The 16,968-nt window shown below is 42.4% G+C and overlaps 1 protein-coding gene across 1 annotated transcript in view; it reads left to right on the forward strand.

Moving 5' to 3' along the window:
* LOC133618952 (cyclic AMP-responsive element-binding protein 3-like protein 3-B) overlaps nt 1–16,968 on the forward strand; it is a 39,521-nt gene that overhangs the window by 2,689 nt on the left and 19,864 nt on the right. Inside the window, exons 2-4 of the mRNA XM_061979813.1 lie at nt 9,940–10,038; nt 12,985–13,249; nt 16,257–16,387. Coding sequence (XP_061835797.1) covers nt 9,940–10,038; nt 12,985–13,249; nt 16,257–16,387 — 495 coding nt within the window. The remainder of the gene's footprint in view (nt 1–9,939; nt 10,039–12,984; nt 13,250–16,256; nt 16,388–16,968) is intronic.

Raw genomic sequence — 16,968 nt, forward strand, 5'->3', positions numbered from 1 at the left:
ACAGTTCTCTAAAGCCCTAGAAGCGCACGCGCGCGCGCGTGTGTGTGTGTGTGTGTGTGTGTGTGTGTGTGTGTGTGTGTGTGTGTGTGTGTGTGTGTGTGTGTGTGTGTGTGTGTGTGTGTGTGTTCATGGAGTGGTGAACAAGTTAGGACATAAATCATGGTCCCAATAGGGAAAAACCATTGCATCTAATAGAGAGCCAAATACTAGAGTCCGTGAACATTGCTCCAAAGTCAGGATTTTTTTGTTGATTAAACGTGCATACAAAAGTAAACATTGACAGGTGCAAAGGCAGCAATATATGATAAAACAAGACGGCAGCTAAAGAAGGACTTCCCTATTCATCCCCGAAAAAAACCCGCCAGGTGAACAGCTGACTTTTGTCATAATTTTGCCAATAAAATTCCGATTATTATCATAATATTGCCAACATTTTGAAGTTTTCTTATAAAATTGTGACCTTTGTCGAGTAAAATTACGACTCTTTTCATAAAATTGCCAAAAGGTTAAGCTTTTCTTGTAAAATTACGACTGTTTTTGAGTAAAATTCCAACTTTCATCATAATATTGCACAAATGTTCAGTTTTTCTTGTAAAATGTTGACTTGCGTTGAGTAAAATTACGACATTTATCATAATACCAGAGGTCGACATTTTTCGGAGGTCTCAAGAAGGTAACAAATACAAGAATCTCTGTGTGTGTGTGTGTGTGTGTGTGTGTGTGTGTGTGTGTGTGTGTGTGTGTGTGTGTGTGTGTGTGTGTGTGTGTGTGTGTGTGTGTGTGTGTGTGTGTTTTCTTGGACTGGTGAACAAGTTAGGACCGAAATTATGGTCCCAATACAGAAAAACCATTGCAACTAATCGAGAGCCAAATACTAGAGTCCGTGAACATTGCTCCAAAGTAAGGATTTGTTGTTGATTAAACGTGCATACAAAAGTAAACATTGACAGGTGCAAAGGCAGCAATGTATGATAAAACAAGACGGCAGCTAAAGAAGGACTTCCCTATTCATCCCCGAAAAAAAACCGCCAGGTGAACAGCTGACTTTTGTCATAATTATGCCACGTAAAATTCAGATTATTATCATAAAATTGCCAAAATGTTCAGCTTTTCTTGTAAAATTACGACTGTTATTGAGTAAAATTCCAACTTTCATCATAATATTGCACAAATGTTCAGTTTTTCTTGTAAAATGTTGACTTGCGTTTAATAAAATTACGACATTTGCCATAATACCAGAGGTCGACATTTTTCGGAGGTCTCAAGAAGGTAACAAATACAAGAATCTCTGTGTGTGTGTGTGTGTGTGTGTGTGTGTGTGTGCGTGCGTGCGTGCGTGCGTGCGTGCGTGCGTGCGTGCGTGCGTGTGTGTGTGTGTGTGTGTGTGTGTGTGTGTGTGTGTGTGTGTGTGTGTGTGTGTGTGTGTGTGTGTGTTTTCTTGGACTGGTGAACAAGTTAGGACCGAAATTATGGTCCCAATACAGAAAAACCATTGCAACTAATCGAGAGCCAAATACTAGAGTCCGTGAACATTGCTCCAAAGTCAGGATTTTTTTGTTGATTTAACGTGCATACAAAAGTAAACATTGACAGGTGCAAAGGCAGCAATGTATGATAAAACAAGACGGCAGCTAAAGAAGGACTTCCCTATTCATCCCCGAAAAAAACCCGCCAGGTGAACAGCTGACTTTTGTCATAATTATGCCACGTAAAATTCAGATTATTATCATAAAATTGCCAAAATGTTCAGCTTTTCTTGTAAAATTACCACTGTTATTGAGTAAAATTCCAACTTTCATCATAATATTGCACAAATGTTCAGTTTTTCTTGTAAAATGTTGACTTGCGTTTAATAAAATTACGACATTTGCCATAATACCAGAGGTCGACATTTTTCGGAGGTCTCAAGAAGGTAACAAATACAAGAATCTCTGTGTGTGTGTGTGTGTGTGTGTGTGTGTGTGTGTGTGTGTGTGTGTGTGTGTGTGTGTGTGTGTGTGTGTGTGTGTGTGTGTGTGTGTGTGTGTGTGTGTTTTCTTGGACTGGTGAACAAGTTAGGACCGAAATTATGGTCCCAATACAGAAAAACCATTGCAACTAATCGAGAGCCAAATACTAGAGTCCGTGAACATTGCTCCAAAGTAAGGATTTGTTGTTGATTAAACGTGCATACAAAAGTAAACATTGACAGGTGCAAAGGCAGCAATGTATGATAAAACAAGACGGCAGCTAAAGAAGGACTTCCCTATTCATCCCCGAAAAAAACGCCAGGTGAACAGCTGACTTTTGTCATAATTTTGCCAATAAAATTCCGATTATTATCATAATATTGCCAACATTTTGAAGTTTTCTTATAAAATTGTGACCTTTGTCGAGTAAAATTACGACTCTTTTCATAAAATTGCCAAAAGGTTAAGCTTTTCTTGTAAAATTACGACTGTTTTTGAGTAAAATTCCAACTTTCATCATAATATTGCACAAATGTTCCGTTTTGGGATCACACTCCTCAGCCTTCCCGGTAAGGTCTATTCAGGTGTACTGGAGAGGAGGCTACGCCGGATAGTCGAACCTCGGATTCAGGAGGAACAGTGTGGTTTTCGTCCTGGTCGTGGAACTGTGGACCAGCTCTATACTCTCGGCAGGGTCCTTGAGGGTGCATGGGAGTTTGCCCAACCAGTCTACATGTGCTTTGTGGACTTGGAGAAGGCATTCGACCGTGTCCCTCGGGAAGTCCTGTGGGGAGTGCTCAGAGAGTATGGGGTTTCGGACTGTCTGATTGTGGCGGTCCGCTCCCTGTATGATCAGTGTCAGAGCTTGGTTCGCATTGCCGGCAGTAAGTCGGACACGTTTCCGGTGAGGGTTGGACTCCGCCAAGGCTGCCCTTTGTCACCGATTCTGTTCATAACTTTTATGGACAGAATTTCTAGGTGCAGTCAAGGTGTTGAGGGGATCCGGTTTGGTGGCTGCAGGATTAGGTCTCTGCTTTTTGCAGATGATTTGGTCCTGATGGCTTCATCTGGCCAGGATCTTCAGCTCTCACTGGATCGGTTCGCCGCTGAGTGTGAAGCGACTGGGATGAGAATCAGCACCTCCAAGTCCGAGTCCATGGTTCTCTCCCGGAAAAGGGTGGAGTGCCATCTCCGGGTTGGGGAGGAGATCTTGCCCCAAGTGGAGGAGTTCAAGTACCTCGGAGTCTTGTTCACGAGTGAGGGAAGAGTGGATCGTGAGATCGACAGGTGTCCCAGTAATGCGGACGCTGTATCGATCCGTTGTGGTGAAGAAGGAGCTGAGCCGGAAGGCAAAGCTCTCAATTTACCGGTCGATCTACGTTCCCATCCTCACCTATGGTCATGAGCTTTGGGTTATGACCGAAAGGACAAGATCACGGGTACAAGCGGCCGAAATGAGTTTCCTCCGCCGGGTGGCGGGGCTCTCCCTTAGAGATAGGGTGAGAAGCTCTGTCATCCGGGGGGAGCTCAAAGTAAAGCCGCTGCTCCTCCGCATCGAGAGGAGCCAGATGAGGTGGTTCGGGCATCTGGTCAGGATGCCACCCGAGCGCCTCCCTAAGGAGGTGTTTAGGGCATGTCCGACCGGTAGGAGGCCACGAGGAAGACCCAGGACACGTTGGGAAGACTATGTCTCCCGGCTGGCCTGGGAACGCCTCGGGATCCCCCGGGAAGAGCTGGACGAAGTGGCTGGGGAGAGGGAAGTCTGGGCTTCCCTGCTTAGGCTGCTGCCCCCGCGACCCGACCTCGGATAAGCGGAAGAAGATGGATGGATGGATGGATGTTCCGTTTTTCTTGTAAAATGTTGACTTGCGTTGAGTAAAATTACGACATTTATCATAGTACCAGAGGTCGACATTTTTCGGAGGTCTCAAGAAGGTAACAAATACAAGAGTGTGTGTGTGTGTGTGTGTGTGTGTGTGTGTGTGTGTGTGTGTGTGTGTGTGTGTGTGTGTGTGTGTTCTGGCAATGCTGACTTAATAGGGACATCACTCTGTTTACACAGTCACCTTTCGGGGACCTCTGACAGTATGGGGACAAAAAAACAGGTCCCCTAAAGAGAAACCTTTTTAAATGATAGTCAGATCCATTCTGAAGATGCCTAAGTCATTTTTAAGCTTTGGCCCATAAAACTGTGCTGTACTGTGATTCTGTATGGTATCCATCCTTAGTTAAAACTAATATTTTTCCAAAAACAAAATCTGGTTTAGTGTTCCTTAGGATGACATTTTCATACAGCATGATTATAAAACATGATTTACCTTCAAGTATGATTGACATTCAGAATGTTCCATCCTTCTATATATGCTAGTTGGAGTGGCAGACATCTTCATTACTGCTAAATAGCAGTTTTCAGTCATGTCACAGAATATTGAAGTGGTGAAACTTCCTATAAGAGGACAGCTGCAGTGCTGTATTCTGACCATCATGTCATATTTTGTCACGTCAAATTCTGACCAATTTTTTGGTTGTTCTTGTAAAATAGTGACATTTTTTGAGTAATATGATGACAAAATTCCGATTATTATTATTAGGGATGTCCGATAATGGCTTTTTTGCCGATATCTGATATTCCGATATTGTCCAACTCTTAATTACCGATATCAACCGATACCGATATATACAATCGTGGAATTAACACATTATTACGCCTAATTTGGACAACCAGGTATGGTGAAGATAAGGTACTTTTTAAAAAAATTAATAAAATAAAATAAGATAAATACATTTAAAAAAAATTCTTGAATAAAAAAAGAAAGTAAAACAATATAAAAACAGTTACATAGAAACTAGTAATGAATGAAAATGAGTCAAATTAAGTGTTAAAGGTTAGTACTATTAGTGGACCAGCAGCACGCACAATCATGTGTGCTTACGGACTGTATCCCTTGCAGACTGTATTGATATCAGTGACGTGCGGTGAGGTTGATGGCTGGTGAGGCACTGACTTCATCACAGTCAGATTTACAAACATATGAACCCTAAAGAGTATCTTATTCACCATTTGATTGGCAGCAGTTAACGGGTTATGTTTAAAAGCTCATACCAGCATTCTTCCCTGCTTGGCACTCAGCATCAAGGCTTGGAATTGGGGGTTAAATCACCAAAAATTATTCCCGGGCGCGGCGCCGCTGCTGCCCACTGCTCCCCTCACCTCCCAGGGGGTGAACAAGGGGATGGGTCAAATGCAGAGGACACATTTCATTACACCTAGTGTGTGTGTGACAATCATTGGTACTTTAACTTAACTTTAACTTTACACATACAAACTGTAGCACACAAAAAAGCACATTTAATAAAAAAAACGTTATTATGGTCTTACCTTTACTTATAAATAAAGTCCATTCGCCGCTGTTGTGCTGGATTAATGCACCCCCTGATGGGAGTGTTATATCAACTAAAGCCCTCACTTCAACTTTCCACGTGCAAGATTGAATCTATTTAAAAAAGTGTAACCGAGGGTTTATAAATGTCGCCTATACTGTATGAAACTACAAAATAACAAACACGGAGGCTCCAGTTTACACGAGGACCACTTTATTTACCTTCTTTCAAAAACTTCCGCTCCACTCCAACGTGTCATCACTTCCGCTCTTAGCGCCTTCAAAATAAGAGCTCAAGGCATATAATGTATAACAGCGCATAACAGGAATTTAACATCACAAAGAGGAAAGCCCATAAAAATAGGTTACAAAAGTTATTTAATAAGAAGCCAAAAAGTGCAAAAACAATAATGTTCGTGTTGGAGGAGTTGTGAATTAGATACACCTGCAGTCTGCAGGTGTACCTAATGTTGAGGCCCTGCAGTCATTCACAACTCCTCCAACACGAACATTATTGTTTTTGCACTTTTTGACTTCTTATGAAATAACTTTTTTAAATAGATTCAATCTTGCACGTGGAAAGTTTAAGTGTGGGCTTTAGTTGATATAACAATTCTACGGCGGGGGTGCAGGAGGCGAGCCTCAGCCAGTGCGTCTTTTGCAGCTGTTTTATGATCGCTCAGCACAAGAAATACGTTACACACGTACAAAAATGTTGTGTATACTAATTCACAGATGTTATTTTATTATATAAAAAGGTCAGTAAATGATGTATATATTTGTATGAAGTGGGAAAGGAGTAGGATTAAATAAGCTTTGCTTCTTCCTACTCCTTTTCAGACATGATGTAAAGTGAAATGATATGAAACTGTGTGATGTGTTATAATGTAAGTGTGTTCATGGTAGGGATGTCCCGATCCGATATTTGGATTGGATCGGCCGCCGATATTTGCAAAAAAATGCGTATCGGCAAGGCATGGGAAAATGCCGATAAAGAGATCCAGTTTAAAAAAAAAAACTCCGCTCCGTGTTTTTCAACGCACCGATTTAAATAGTACATTCCACTTTTCTGCTGCTCCCTAATTTCCGTTCCGCATTTTCCAGCACACCTTCGACACATCCACAGGTCTGTGGATTCTCACGCAGTTGCTTTTAGCTGCTGGCATTACACGACAGGCTCTTCTCACTCTTTCCTGTGTCTCCCTCTCACAGACAGCGAGCGCACCTTCTTACACACGTCACATACTGTCACGTCATACGTCACATACTGTCACGTCATACGTCACATACGTATACGGTACGTCCTCCCCGAGCAGAGAGGTAGCAGCATGGCTAATGTTAGCTGTGATGCTAGCGCAGCCGTGTGACCAACGCTCCCTCTAAGGTGCTCGCCTGTGCAATTGCGCACTGTTTAAGCGTCCTCTGCGCATAGCAATTATATGCCACGCACAAAATCAAATAAAAAAATAAGCGCATAACAATTTTCGACACACGGACACGACAGAGAAAACAGTTTTCGTCATCATTGTTCAAATATTGCGACGTCTGTCGAGACGCTTATCTCCGTTCGGTGCCACACGTCCACACCATCAAAATGCCGAGGCAAAAATTTCCACATCAACACCGTATGAAAAAAATAGTGATTTTTTTAGTTGTGATTTCCTTCTCTGCAGGAAAGTTGAAAAGTAGCATATATTAATGCAGTATGAAGAAGAATGTTTTAATGTTGACATGCAAGCCTTGAAAGAACATTTTGAAAATCAAGACTACATTTCCTGCAAATGGGTGTATTTCTACCCTATATTTTAACTTTAGATTTATTCTCATATCAAACTCTTTTGGCTGTCTTTTTGACACTTACATCCGGCGCCCCCCTCCACACCCTGGATTATAAATAATGTAAATAATTCAATGTGATTATCTTGTGTGATGACTGTATTATGATGATAGTATATATCTGATAGTATATATCTGTATCATGAATCAATTTAAGTGGACCCCGACTTAAACAAGTTGAAAAACTTATTGGGGTGTTACCATTTAGTGGTCAATAGTACGGAATATGTACTTCACTGTGCAACCTACTAATAAAAGTCTCAATCAATCAATCAAAACACATAGAATCATCATACTGCTGTGATTATATGCATCAAGTGTTCATTCAAGGCTAAGGCAAAAATATCGAGATATATATCGTGTATCGCAATATGGCCTTAAAATATCGCAATATTAAAAAAAGGCCATATCGCCCAGCCCTAGTTTCAATGATGCCATTTCTGTTTGTCATGTATAATTTTGTCTATTTTGTGTTTATCTTTGAATAAACAGGTCAGTTTCTTGTTACCAACCATTGTGTATTATTCAAACTCCCCTAATTCAGCTGGCTAGTTGTTACCAAGAGTACTAAAACCCTTTTCAACATGATTCTGACAACTAAGTAGGCTAAATAACTTTAAACTTTAATACATGCTCGGATAGGCCAGTATCGGTCAGTATCGGTATCGGATCGGAAGTGCAAAAACCTGGATCGGGACATCCCTAGTTCATGGTTCAAATAAACTAAAGAAAGACAGAAATACACTTCCTATAAGAGGACAGCTGGAGTGCTGTATTCTGAGGATCATGTCATATTTAATTTGAACTTTTTTTATTTTATTTTTTTTATTTTTAATAAATTGTCCTCAGTAGTCTCCTATTTCTGGGGCTGAGGTTGCTGAGGTAGTTAAAAAGCTCCTCGGTGGCAAGGCCCCGGGGGTAGATGAGATCCGCCCGGAGTTCCTTAAGGCTCTGGATGCTGTGGGGCTGTCTTGGTTGACAAGACTCTGCAGCATCGCGTGGTCATCGGGGGCGGTACCACTGGATTGGCAGACCGGGGTGGTGGTTCCTCTCTTTAAGAAGGGGAACCGGAGGGTGTGTTCTAACTATCGTGGGATCACACTCCTCAGCCTTCCCAGTAAGGTCTATTCAGGTGTACTGGAGAGGAGGCTACGCCGGATAGTCGAACCTCGGATTCAGGAGGAACAGTGTGGTTTTCGTCCTGGTCGTGGAACTGTGGACCAGCTCTATACTCTCGGCAGGGTCCTTGAGGGTGCATGGGAGTTTGCCCAACCAGTCTACATGTGCTTTGTGGACTTGGAGAAGGCATTCGACCGTGTCCCTCGGGAAGTCCTGTGGGGAGTGCTCAGAGAGTATGGGGTATCGGACTGTCTGATTGTGGCAGTCCGCTCCCTGTATGATCAGTGTCAGAGCTTGGTCCGCATTGCCGGTAGTAAGTCGGACACGTTTCCAGTGAGGGTTGGACTCCGCCAAGGCTGCCCTTTGTCACCCATTCTGTTCATAACTTTTATGGACAGAATTTCTAGGCGCAGTCAAGGCGTTGAGGGGATCTGGTTTGGTGGCTGCAGGATTAGGTCTCTGCTTTTTGCAGATGATGTGGTCCTGATGGCTTCATCTGGCCAGGATCTTCAGCTCTCACTGGATCGGTTCGCAGCCGAGTGTGAAGCGACTGGGATGAGAATCAGCACCTCCAAGTCCGAGTCCATGGTTCTCACCCGGAAAAGGGTGGAGTGCCATCTCCGGGTTGGGGAGGAGATCTTGCCCCAAGTGGAGGAGTTCAAGTACCTCGGAGTCTTGTTCACGAGTGAGGGAAGAGTGAATCGTGAGATCGACAGGCGGATCGGTGCGGCGTCTTCAGTAATGCGGACGCTGTATCGATCCGTTGTGGTGAAGAAGGAGCTGAGCCGGAAGGCAAAGCTCTCAATTTACCGGTCGATCTACGTTCCCATCCTCGCCTATGGTCATGAGCTTTGGGTTATGACCGAAAGGACAAGATCACGGGTACAAGCGGCCCAAATGAGTTTCCTCCGCCGGGTGGCGGGGCTCTCCCTGAGAGATAGAGTGAGAAGCTCTGTCATCCGGGAGGAACTCAAAGTAAAGCCGCTGCTCCTCCACATCGAGAGGAGCCAGATGAGGTGGTTCGGGCATCTGGTCAGGATGCCACCCGAACGCCTCCCTAGGGAGGTGTTTAGGGCACGTCCGACCGGTAGGAGGCCGCGGGGAAGACCCAGGACACGTTGGGAAGACTATGTCTCCCGGCTGGCCTGGGAACGCCTCGGGGTCCCACAGGAAGAGCTGGACGAAGTGGCTGGGGAGAGGGAAGTCTGGGCTTCCCTGCTTAGGCTACTGCCCCCGCGACCCGACCTCGGATAAGCGGAAGAAGATAGATGGATGGATGGATGGATGGATGGTCCTCAGTAGTCACGTACACATTTGTGTGAATTATGCAAAATTATTTAAATATGGTCCCCATGAAGTGTTTTTCCCCAGTAAGAATGATCAGCACATTACTTCATCAATCCACAGATTTAAAGACATGTATGAGCTAACTGGCCAGTGGACATTTTACACCTTTTTACCTTTTTATGCCTCCACAAGTCATGATCAAACACTTGCTCCCCATTCCAAATGATAACCAGTATGTGTGTGTGTGTGTGTGTGTGTGTGTGTGTGTGTGTGTGTGTGTGTGTGTGTGTGTGTGTGTGTGTGTGTGTGTGTGTGTGTGTGTGTGTGTAGTGATATCATGTCTATAGATAAACTTGTGTGTGTTTCAGGTGAAAGGTGGGATGGATCTTTTTGACCTTTTGTTCAGGGCCAAAGATGAAAGCCCCAGTTGCCAAGGCAACCCCTCGTGGACCATCACCATGTACGACGTGAGTACCGAGGCTGGTTGCACCTTATGTTGCGTTTTCTTAGTTCCTGTCCTGTGCTTTTTATTTTGGCGGCTCTTCCGGTTTTTGTTGGTGTTTCACTTCTGTCCCGGGGCATTTCCCCTCACCTGTTTTCCGTTTGTTTCTATTTAGGTTGAGCCTTTTTTTCTACCTTAGGTTGTTGAGACATTGATGTTGCTATCGTGTCTTTGGACTACAGAGGAGCATACCTGCCAACTACTCCGGTTTTCCCGTAATTAGTACGGTTTTCATCAACCTATTCCGGGTTACGGTGGCAGTGATAAAAAGTACGTTTTTTCATTAATTAAATTTTTTTTTTTTTTTTTAAGTTTTATTCACGAAAACGCGTAACAACAATGACAATCGACACTGCTTCCCGTAACTTCCTATCGAGCCATTCCGAATGCCATGCGCGAGGCTATTTATAGCACCGCTGCCAAGCACGAGGCACCAGTTGTATGGCGTCACATTAGTGCCAAAAATCCGAGCGCATAAAAACTGTTATCGCGCGGTATAGCTCGGTTGGTAGAGCGCCCGTGCCAGCAACTTGAGGGTTCCAGGTTCGATCCCCGCTTCCGCCATCCTAGTCACTGCCGTTGTGTCCTTGGGGCAAGACACTTCACCCACCTGCTCCCAGTGCCACCCACATTGGTTGAAATGTAACTTAGATATTGTGTTTCACTAGGTAAAAGCGCTTAGAGTCACTAGACACACCCCACGCCTTCACCACTGCTTGTTTCCCCTCGGGGTGATGGACAGCTGGCAGCCCTTCATAGCAGCAGTTGACCTCCAGGGCCCCAACTCCCCGCCCCTCTGTTGCGAGTTGTCGTGAGTCGTTTTTTCCCCATTCTAGATTGTATTTTTTTTACTCATCTTCTTCCCCGGCGTTTGACCTTTTTCTTATATTTTACGGGGGCGCCTTTGGCGACCGATCAGCGTTCCTGTTCTGTAACCCTGTACACTGTTTGTTTGCCTAATCTTGAACGGGTTTGTGCTGAAAACATAATTTCGTTGTACTTGTGCAATGACAATAAAGTCCTATGCTATCCTATCCTAGAGAAAAAGCGCTATATAAATATAATTCACTTGACTGCTACACGTTACGTTGTGATGGTTGTATTACCACCGCCTTCCAAAAACTTCTCAGCAGACGCCGAGCCCGGGGGAAAACGACGCGGATGACTTTTCTTAATTTACCAAACGTTTGAGTTCACGACTTTTCGAGTATTGTAAACTCCCTCTTAACCCTTTCAGAAACGTTCTCTTTTTTTTTCTTTTTAAACTCTACCTGCTAATTTCATTGTTGACAACAGTACATTCATCACACTTTCTCCCCAACCGCCATCACATTCTTATCCGTCACACTCCGTGGCCATTGTGTCTTTGTCTCAGTTTTATCGTCCCAGACGAAGGGCCTCGAACCCGTTACTTCAGAATTTATCGTACCGTACGAAGGCTCTCGAACCCGTTACTTCAGAATTTTTCGTAACGTACGAAGGGCCTCGAACCCGTTACTCGTTTAGGCGACGACCAATGACCCAGGGTGAGCTACACCCAACTATTAGTTTATTCGTCAATGAAACTGCCCGTCACGGTAGAAAAGACACAATGACACGAGTTGACCACTTATTTACAACTTTTTATGTAATGGCGGACAAGGCAAAAATGCAATCAATCCATCAAAATGTCCACTCTGTGTCTGGGGTACAAACAGTGTTTGACTTACATACTTCAAGACAGACTCCTAAAGCAGATTTTAGAAAAAGGCTCTGCTTACCTTGTTTTATGTTTGGCCACTCGTGAGTCTGTCCAGAAGAATGTAAGAGGTGTCCAATTCTCAGCGTGTCGCACCGGACGAGGCCCCCCAAATTGTTGCGTTTGATGACCAGTTGTTCCTCCCAGGGAATTCAAGTCACAAGTCGTTCCCAAGCTCTTTACGACACTTAAAGCTGAGTTGGAAAAACCACCAGAGACAGAATAGGTATTTTGTAATATATTTGCAAAGCTTTGCAGATATACATTGACAGAGACAGCGTAGAACATTCGGATCGCCCCGCTAAGATGGTCTGTCCTCCCGACCAAAACCCTCTCCCCTCTTAAATCTCTCTAGTCAAAACACATGCACATTATCTCTCTAGTCAAAACACATTCCAAAGCTTCAAGGTTAACACACACAGTTTACTTGCAGACAAACAGAAAGAGAACAAATGGAAAAACACGAGCTGTTTTCAAATATGACTATGAAATAAAAGAAGTAACACTTAAATTCGGATATATGTAAATATCTGCCTCCGACGTGTCTGAGACCCCTAGTTTATACACAGTACAAAGCAAAAAAAACAACTTTGTATGCAGTGTTATTTCATTTAAAATTTCAAAACATTTTTGCGGCTCCCATAGTTATCTATAATTTGTGAAACTGGTCAAAATGGCTCTTTGACTGGTAAAGGTTGCCGACCCCTGCACTAGACACACCCCACGCCTTCACCACCGCTTGTTTCCCCTCGGAGTGATGGACAGCTGGCAGCCCTTCATAGCAGCAGTTGACCTCCAGGGTCCCAACTCCCCGAACCTCTGTTGCGAGTTGTCGTGATTAAATGTAACGTGTTTATATGTGCATGGCATGGAGTTTTTTTCCCCATTCTAGATTGTATTTTTTTACTCATCTTCTTCCCCGGCGTTTGACCTTTTTCTTATATTTTACGGGGGCACCTTTGGCGACCGATCAGCGTTCCTGTTCTGTAACCCTGTACACTGTTTGTTTGTCTCATCTTGAACGGGTTTGTGCTGAAAACATAATTTCGTTGTACTTGTGCAATGACAATAAAGTCCTATGCTATCCTATCCTAGAGAAAAAGCGCTATATAAATATAATTCACTTGACCGTTGTGATGGTTGTATTACCACCGCCTTCCAAAAACTCCTCAGCAGACGCCGAGCCCGGGGGAAAACGACGCGGATGACTTTTTGGACGCCCTGCTGGCTGGGAGCGAGTCCTCCTCAGCACGGACCTCCCCCCTGTGGTCCCCCTGCACGCCTGACAGCGAGACGTGCGAGGACCCCCCGGCCCGCAGCCCCCCGACGTCCGCCGCCTTCGCAGCCTGGGAGGCACACGCGCAGTCACTCGCTCCCCCGCAGCTTCCACCTTGCAAGCGTGAAAACGGGACCGCGTCTGATGTTGCCATTGATCTGGGTAGGACTACTTTTTTTTTTTTTTAACTCTGGGGTGATGATGCAAGGTCAAAATGATGGGGAAGTAGGATTGTTATCAGAGTTACAGGAGGGCTCTGATGTTTTTAGGGACCGTCTGCAAAAAAAAGATTAGGTTGACAGCACTAAAATGTTTTTAAGAATCTGCTGCAAAAATTGCACGCATCCGCCTTTGTAGTCCGTGCCGACACCGTAGTCAATTATCTTCTTCTTTGTCTCTATCTTCTTGTTATGTGACATTCATCCTCCACTGTTGCCATTTCTAATATAAAGTAGTGTAAAGTTCTTACTTATATCTGTCAGTAAACTCGCCATGAAAGCACTAAAACATACCGGTGTAGTGACTTAACATTATTCACCCAATGACAACATTAAAATACAGTAGTGTAGTAGACCTAAGTATTCATTAAGTACCACCATAATGACAACATTAAATACAGTAGTGTAGTAGACCTAAGTATTCATTAAGTACCACCATAATGACAACATTAAATACAGTAGTGTAGTAGACCTAAGTATTCATTAAGTACCACCATAATGACAACATTAAATACAGTAGTGTAGTAGACCTAAGTATTCATTAAGTACCACCATAATGACGACATTAAATACAGTAGTGTAGTAGACCTAAGTATTCATTAAGTACCACCATAATGACAACATTGAATACAGTCGTGTAGTAGACCTAAGTATTCATTAAGTACCACCATAATGACAACATTAAAATACAGTAGTGTAGTAGACCTAAGTATTCATTAAGTACCACCATAATGACAACATTAAAATACAGTAGTGTAGTAGACCTAAGTATTCATTAAGTACCTCCATAATGACAACATTAAAATACAGTAGTGTAGTAGACCTAAGTATTCATTAAGTACCACCATAATGACAACATTAAAATACAGTAGTGTAGTAGACCTAAGTATTCATTAAGTACCAGTATAATGACAACATTAAATACAGTATCGTAGTAGACCTAAGTATTCATTAAGTACCACCATAATGACAACATTAAATACAGTAGTGTAGTAGACCTAAGTATTCATTAAGTACCACCATAATGACAACATTAAATACAGTATCGTAGTAGACCTAAGTATTCATTAAGTACCACCATAATGACAACATTAAATACAGTAGTGTAGTAGACCTAAGTATTCATTAAGTACCACCATAATGACAACATTAAAATACAGTAGTGTAGTAGACCTAAGTATTCATTAAGTACCACCATAATGACAACATTAAATACAGTAGTGTAGTAGACCTAAGTATTCATTAAGTACCACCATAATGACAACATTAAATACAATAGTGTAGTAGACCTAAGTATTCATTAAGTACCACCATAATGACAACATTAAATACAGTATCGTAGTAGACCTAAGTATTCATTAAGTACCACCATAATGACAACATTAAATACAGTAGTGTAGTAGACCTAAGTATTCATTAAGTACCACCATAATGACAACATTAAATACAGTAGTGTAGTAGACCTAAGTATTCATTAAGTACCACCATAATGACAACATTAAATACAGTAGTGTAGTAGACCTAAGTATTCATTAAGTACCACCATAATGACAATATTAAATACAGTAGTGTAGTAGACCTAAGTATTCATTAAGTACCACCATAATGACATCATTAAAATACAGTATCGTAGTAGACCTAAGTATTCATTAAGTACCACCATAATGACAACATTAAATACAGTAGTGTAGTAGACCTAAGTATTCATTAAGTACCACCATAATGACAATATTAAATACAGTAGTGTAGTAGACCTATGTATTCATTAAGTACCACCATAATGACAATATTAAATACAGTAGTGTAGTAGACCTAAGTATTCATTAAGTACCTCCATAATGACAACATTAAAATACAGTAGTGTAGTAGACTTAAGTATTCATTAAGTACCACCATAATGACATCATTAACATACAGTAGTGTAGTAGACCTAAGTATTCATTAAGTACCTCCATAATGACAACATTAAAATACAGTAGTGTAGTAGACCTATGTATTCATTAAGTACCACCATAATGACAACTTTAAATACAGTAGTGTAGTAGACCTAAGTATTCATTAAGTACCACCATAATGACAACATTAAATACAATAGTGTAGTAGACCTAAGTATTCATTAAGTACCACCATAATGACAACATTAAATACAGTAGTGTAGTAGACCTAAGTATTCATTAAGTACCACCATAATGACACCATTAAATACAGTAGTGTAGTAGGCCTAAGTATTCATTAAGTACCCGCATAATGACAACATTAAAATACAGTAGTGTAGTAGACCTAAGTATTAATTAAGTACCACCATAATGACAACATTAAATACAGTAGTGTAGTAGACCTAAGTATTCATTAAGTACCACCATAATGACAACATTAAATACAGTAGTGTAGTAGACCTAAGTATTCATTAAGTACCACCATAATGACAACATAAATACAGTAGTGTAGTAGACCTAAGTATTCATTAAGTACCACCATAATGACAACATTAAATACAGTAGTGTAGTAGACCTAAGTATTCATTAAGTACCACCATAATGACAACATTAAAATACAGTAGTGTAGTAGACCTAAGTATTCATTAAGTACCACCATAATGACAATATTAAATACAGTAGTGTAGTAGACCTAAGTATTCATTAAGTACCACCATAATGACAACATTAAAATACAGTAGTGTAGTAGACTTAAGTATTCATTAAAAACGGGGCACAGGTTTTATGTAACAAGTATATTTAAAATGTTGGCCACTATAACAGTTTGAACAGTAACACTGTTTACATTTAGGGAAAATAAAACACTGTACTTTAATCAAGTAATTCTTTGGTGTACCACAAGGTGGAGCCCTGGTCTAAAAGCATCAGGGCCCAAAAGGTTCCCCTTTTCAAGGCTCACAGCGGAACATTTATGCTGAATGCTTACTTACTTACTTCTGGCGTCCATGTATGCAGGCTGGGAGTCCGGCGGCCTCCAGGAGCAGCTGGGTATGGCGTGCTACCGCTCCTCCGGTCAGACTGGTGCAGGGTCGTCCAGTCAGACCGTCACAGTCAAGGACTTACTCTTGTCCAACCTGGGACAGAAGGTAAGCAAGGAAGCATTCTTACTGTATTGGTTCTCGGAAACGTTCGTATGGTGAAGAAAAGTTCCCCGTAAGAAACAATGGAAACACAAATAATTGGTTCTTCATCGGCTTGTACCTCAGTCATAGGCTTGTACGTTATACCGGTACTAATGAATCAAAAACTGTACTATACTGCCTGTGAAAAATACCGGTATGTTTTTTTATTTTTTTTCACGGACATGACGATACACCGTCACATAAATGCTCCACAAGAGGAGCATGTTCGGCAGCGCACACGCACAGAGTACTTGCAAGCAGACACAGTGTGGAGACAGAAAAGGGAGAACGGACGCATTTTGGCCTAAAAAACTAAAGATAAAGGTGAAACTACAGCCCTGTGTTGAGATGGCGACTTGTCCAGGGTGTACCCCGCCACCCCAAAAGGGACAAACTGTAGCAAAATGGATAGATGGATATAAACACTTAAGCAAAGTTAAAGTTAAAGTAGCAATGATTGTCACACACACAAACAGGGGCGCCGAAAAGGGGGGGGGGGGGGGGTAAAGGAGACGGATTCTAGGGGCCCATGATGGAGGGGGGCC

This window comes from Nerophis lumbriciformis, linkage group LG19 (assembly GCF_033978685.3).
Source record: "Nerophis lumbriciformis linkage group LG19, RoL_Nlum_v2.1, whole genome shotgun sequence".
Classification (NCBI taxonomy): Eukaryota; Metazoa; Chordata; class Actinopteri; order Syngnathiformes; family Syngnathidae; genus Nerophis; species Nerophis lumbriciformis.